The sequence below is a fragment of the Amblyomma mixtum genome, chromosome 2, assembly GCF_055824585.1.
Source record: "Amblyomma mixtum isolate Tamu chromosome 2, ASM5582458v1, whole genome shotgun sequence".
Lineage (NCBI taxonomy): Eukaryota > Metazoa > Arthropoda > Arachnida > Ixodida > Ixodidae > Amblyomma > Amblyomma mixtum.
The window spans coordinates 23741553-23747552 of NC_143013.1; the positions used below are offsets into that span (position 1 = coordinate 23741553).

General features: G+C 49.2%; 1 protein-coding gene across 1 annotated transcript; it reads right to left on the minus strand.

Annotated features, from left to right (window-relative positions):
• Positions 1–2397: 2397 nt before the first annotated feature.
• On the minus strand, positions 2398–6000 carry LOC149358697 (uncharacterized). Its single transcript, XM_089567573.1, has 4 exons — positions 5989–6000; positions 4003–4578; positions 3158–3302; positions 2398–2532 (listed from the first exon to the last, which is right to left on the minus strand). Coding segments are annotated over exons 1-4 (735 nt in total). The 3' UTR covers positions 2398–2530.

Genomic DNA, 6000 nt, shown 5'->3' on the forward strand with positions numbered 1-6000 from the left:
GATAACATATTCAGTAATATTCTAAATTGATCAACACCACAAAATAAATAAATAAATTTAAAAAAAAAACCCTGTGCCTCTTGGTTTCTTTCGCTGTTGGCTTCTGTCATATTTATAACGAGCCCCTCATTCCCCTTCCCTTGTTTGCTTAATTGCTTAGCGAGGGCCTCGGTTCTGGCAGCCTTGACGCCGTAGGAAGCATAAGAGGGTTCTCACGCAGCTTCCACCCTCTCCGTTCGATGACGTTCTACGTCACACCTGCGGTAACTCAGGACGTTCTACGTCCGCCGCTTATGAACGTGGGTGGCGCTGATGAACACTCTTAAGGTTAGGTTACTTGTAAACATAAGTACCCCCGAAAGCAGAAGATTTGACAGCCGTCGCCGTAGCTCAGAGGCAGAGCACCGGACGCGTAATTCGGAGGTCGTGGGTTCGGATCCCACCGGCGGCAGTGGTTGTTTTTTCTTCTGCTTTTCTAATCAATTAGCTTTAAGCGATAACATATTCAGTAATATTCTAAATTGATCAACACCACAAAATAAATAAATAAATTTAAAAAAGAAACCCTGTGCCTCTTGGTTTCTTTGGCTGTTGGCTTCTTTCATATTTATAACGAGCCCCTCATTCCCCTTCCCTTGTTTGCTTAATTGCTTAGCGAGGGCCTCGGTTCTGGCAGCCTTGACGCCGTAGGAAGCATAAGAGGGTTCTCACGCAGCTTCCACCCTCTCCGTTCGATGACGTTCTACGTCACACCTGCGGTAACTCAGGACGTTCTACGTCCGCCGCTTATGAACGTGGGTGGCGCTGATGAACACTCTTAAGGTTAGGTTACTTGTAAACATAAATACCCCCGAAAGCAGAAGATTTGACAGCCGTCGCCGTAGCTCAGAGGCAGAGCACCGGACGCGTAATTCGGAGGTCGTGGGTTCGGATCCCACCGGCGGCAGTGGTTGTTTTTTCTTCTGCTTTTCTAATCAATTAGCTTTAAGCGATAACATATTCAGTAATATTCTAAATTGATCAACACCACAAAATAAATAAATAAATTTAAAAAAAAAACCCTGTGCCTCTTGGTTTCTTTGGCTGTTGGCTTCTTTCATATTTATAACGAGCCCCTCATTCCCCTTCCCTTGTTTGCTTAATTGCTTAGCGAGGGCCTCGGTTCTGGCAGCCTTGACGCCGTAGGAAGCATAAGAGGGTTCTCACGCAGCTTCCACCCTCTCCGTTCGATGACGTTCTACGTCACACCTGCGGTAACTCAGGACGTTCTACGTCCGCCGCTTATGAACGTGGGTGGCGCTGATGAACACTCTTAAGGTTAGGTTACTTGTAAACATAAATACCCCCGAAAGCAGAAGATTTGACAGCCGTCGCCGTAGCTCAGAGGTAGAGCACCGGACGCGTAATTCGGAGGTCGTGGGTTCGGATATCCCACCGGCGGCAGTGGTTGTTTTTTCTTCTGCTTTTCTAATCAATTAGCTTTAAGCGATAACATATTCAGTAATATTCTAAATTGATCAACACCACAAAATAAATAAATAAATTTAAAAAAAACCCTGTGCCTCTTGGTTTCTTTGGCTGTTGGCTTCTTTCATATTTATAACGAGCCCCTCATTCCCCTTCCCTTGTTTGCTTAAAGATAGCGTAAGTTCATCTAGGCCTGCACATGTTGTCTGCAGAGCGTCAGCTCTCTCCAAAACAGAGAGAATCCCTCAGAGAAAGAGAGAAAGAGTTAGAGAAAAGCGGAGTAGTCAAAGAAAAATGCTGCAGGGCCTCTGCAAACCTAGGAATTATGTCTGCACATGTCTGATGCTGCATGATGGTGGCGCTAACGTTAATATACAGGAAAGGACGATGTCTGCCGCTCTGTGGCAGCGATGCGAGAGGCACTTTTTTTAAATACCTAAAGTATAGGCACTTTTCTTCGATAAGTTCTACCACAGACCTTCAGTACCGTGCTTCTACTACGCACCGCTATTTGTTAGGCAAGTTATAATAACGCATCTGCCTTGCTACATGCTGCGGTAATTAGAAGATATATTCTCACACATTTGCTTCGTGAAACTTAGCTTCGCCAATAAAATTTCGATGAAACTAAACTCGCAGGCTAACCAGTAGGAGGTCGGCTTGAGTTGCTTAGGTGCATTCCTGAACACGCGATCACTTAAACCATCAGAACAGTTGCTGCAGCACTTCACGCGCCCTTTTTTTTCTGCTTTAATCTGAGCGTGGAAGTCTTAGCTCTTGCCAAAAAATCCAGTGACGTGTCTCGTTCATGACATAAAGAGGCCACGAGGTGTGAAGAAGAAACAGGCAAGGTGAGGAAACCATAAGGCATGGTAAAACTTTATTGCATTCGCCAACGGTGGGTCTTCGAGGATGGCTATGTATCACAGCTTCAATGCGATTCTGACGCGGTTGCACTGAGTGGCGCACTTGGCGTGGTTGTGTGCCGCGGGCGATGAGAAGGCGGGTTGGGTCGGGTCGAAGGTCATCCGGTTGCGATCAGGTCAGCTCCCCGACCGGTACACTCTGAAAGTAATCAGAAGACGACAGGAAACGATACCAAAGATGGTACAAGTTCCTCCCTCATTTGTGTGAGTAGTACACCTTTTGGAGCGTGCGTAAATGCTCATCTGAGAGAGAGAGAGAGAGAGAGAGAGAGAGAGTGTGTGTGTGTGTGTGTGTGTGTGTGTGTGTGTGTGTGTGTGTGTGTGTGTGTGTGTGTGTGTGTGTGTGTGTGTGTGTGTGTGTGTGTGTGTGTGTGTGTGTGTGTGTGTGTGTGTGTGTGTGTGTGTGTGTGTGTGCTTGCGTGCGTGCGTGCGTGCGTGGTTGTGCGCTCACATGATATTATCTGTGATATACATAACACACACTAAATGCTTCACTTAGTACTCTTAGACAACGTAATTCTCATCCACCTAGACGGCTTAGTATCCATTGAGATTACTCGAGTCCTACGTTCCTCTGCAGTTAGTTTCCAAGAGAGTGATGGCTGCCTTTTCAGGCACCAAAGCTGGCCCCCCAAGCACCTATGCCTGCGGCATTTTTCAGGCATTCCTGGCTTAAAGTGTACTCCTTCTTTCCGGTCCTTAGCCTGAAGTATGATCGTGCTCCTAAGTTAAATGAAGGCAAAGGAACTCTGAAAAGAACGTACATCCGTAGTACTTTCCGTAGTGTCCCACGGCGTAACCGACGGCGGGCACAGCAGCGAAGGCAGGTGCGGCAGGAGCTGCTACCACCTTGGCCGCTGGGGCAGCGTAGGCCACCGGGGCTGGGGCGAAGACCGGGTTGGCGAATGCCTTTCGCAGGAAAAAAAAATGCAAAGGGACAAAAATTCAAACTCAAACACTTTAACCACGTGCGCACAGCGAAGAGACCGCTCTGCTCGAAGCAAGTCCAAAGGTTGAACGTTCTGTTGACGCATAGGCCCGATATGCGGCTAAATCGAAAGTGTATACAATGTACCTACTTTGTACTTCACACAGCGCGCAGATTCTTCCCATTACATACCTTTTTTTCGATAACTCGCGTTTCTTACAGCCTAGTCACTATCTGTTCTTTCCCCTTTACAACCGTAAAATCTTCAGAACCGAACAATCATTCCTAAACGCCTGGAGGTCTGAGGGCAGTGTAGTAGACATGAACTATATTGGGAGAGGGGCTGACAGGTAAAAGCGTATTTGACTCCGAAGCGGGTTGGGTAGGCAGAACGATGACAGGACGACGACAGAGTGAAGGCAAATAAATATTAAACGCTGGCCTACTCGTCTGCTTTGCCCACCACGCACCCAGATATCATTTGCCACGACCGAAAGTGTCTGCCAGAGATGTCGCTACGTGTACCAGTCCCATGGGCAGGTACATCATTTAAATTGATCGGGCTTGTGGCGGGTAGCCCCATTGCTTATGGGGCTAGCAGCGCAACGTATGTGCTTCCTTAAAAGCACCAACGGGCCATGGCTAATGGCTTATCACAAGCTGTACACGTGTACTGTTTACCCTGGGCGCGGCGGGTGCAGCATAAGGGGCCGGGGCTAGGGCCGGAGCTGGGGCTGGAGCAGCAGGGGCTGGTGCCGGCGCCGCAGCATACGGTGCTGGAGCAGCTTGAAACGGAGCTCGGGCCACAGGTGCTGGTGCGACCACTGGCGCGTCGTGGACCGTCTTAGTCGAGTACGAAGTGGTGATCGCCGCCGAAGCCGGCGCCGCGTAGCCGGGTCTTGCGAATGGGCGCGGCGGGGCAGCGTAGGCAGCAGACACAGGCGCCGGAGCCGGGGCCGGAGCGCGGGCCGGAGCTGGTGCGTACGCCGCCGGAGACGGAGCCGGAGCTGGTGCGTACGCCGCCGGAGCCGGAGCTGGGGCTGGAGCTGGAGCTGGTCCGTACGTCAGCGGAGCCGGTGCCGGAGGTGGCGCGTACGCCACCGGAGCAGCAGCGACAGGAGCTGGCGCGTAAGCGGCGTATGGAGCGGGAGCGTAGCCGTACACTGGAGCGGCGGGTAGCGCGAATCCAGGGGGCGGGACAGCCAGGGTTCCGGCGCTGGCCGTGTACGCGATAGCGAAGAGGATCACTGCGCTTACCTGAGAGGCAGATCGGAAGGTTTTGTATACCTGCACTATATATTAACCTGAGGGGCAGATCGGAAGGTTTTGTATACTTGCACTATATAGTAGCCTGAGGGGCAGATAGGAAGATTTTGTATACTTGCACTATATAGTAACCTGAAGGGCAGATCGGAAGGTTTTGTATACTTTCACTATATAATAACCTGAGGGGCAGATCGGAAGGTTTTGTATACTTGCTCTATACACTAACCTGAGGGGCAGATCGGAAGAATTTGTATACTTGCACTATATAGTAACCTGAGGGTAAGATCGGAAGGTTTTGTATTCTTGCACTATATAATAATAGCAGGTGTTATTATTTATATGAGTGAAAGCCAGCGGCGACGAATTGCACAGTAGGCTGTGCACGCCAATAAAACACACTGAGCGGGTCGCGCGCGAACAATTCGAACTACTGAATGCCCAATATTGCCGCTGTCTGAACCGCTGTGCGGAATATGCGTGCCACGAAGCCAGGCTCTGGCGCGTTTCGGAGTGCCACGCGTCAACTGATTGGCCCCCAAGCGGATGCCTCCGACCACCCGAAGCTCAGAACTGGAGCCATTTCTATATATCTAGGAAATGGTGCGGCTGGCGTTGTAGGGCCAGCAAATATTTGCTAAATCCGAATGTTTGAGAAGCAATTTGCGGATTATTACCCCCGTCTTTACTGAATTGAATTGAGGGAAGGGCTTCAATCGATCATTAAAGCCACTTACATCGGCGCCCGGCTTCGAACGCAGCGAAATTAGCGCCGTCAACTTCTTCACGGAACTTACTGCACCGTTACAATGTACCCACTACTTTTCAATGTACTTAACGTCTTTAGCCTTTCAGCTAGAACTGAGGCAAGAAAAGCAGCTAGAGTATTCAACTCGGGCAACATTATACCCAGCCAGTGCAAGATAAGTTAGAGGACACATGGTACGAGCGCTAAACCACAGGAACGAAGGTAGAGCAGTCAACTCTACAGCAACTTGCCTATAGCTTTCTGCCTTAAATGCAAGGCAGCCATTCCGGACAGGCCATTAGGCAAAAATTTCTTTCGACAGGTGTCGCATGCCGGCCATTCAGAATTTCCACAAAATAACACACATAACGAAAGTTATTTTTCTTCGCACAAAGCCAAGATTGCAAGCGAGCAACAAACTGACACTGAAACTCGAACAGTCAAAGCCAATCTTCGTCACTGCAATGCAGTGACGTAAATTTCTTGTTATTGGATCCTATAGGAAACAGTTAACGTCCTCCACATTCTATGCAGAGAAGTTCATTAGAGCCTCTTAAGATATGAATCTTGTAATTCATTACCAGAGGTGGCGTGCAAGGATTTATGAGGATAGGCATTTTAAGTGACCCTTCAAACCCGAACAAACGTTGACTGACCTCTCGACCCAT

Excerpts from the sequence above, each read along its gene's own strand:
- LOC149358697 (XM_089567573.1), bottom strand. Across the intron at positions 3,303-4,002 it reads CTGCACCCGCCGCGCCCAGG|GCATTCGCCAACCCGGTCTT; the intron begins GTAAACAGTACA and ends TTCCTGCGAAAG.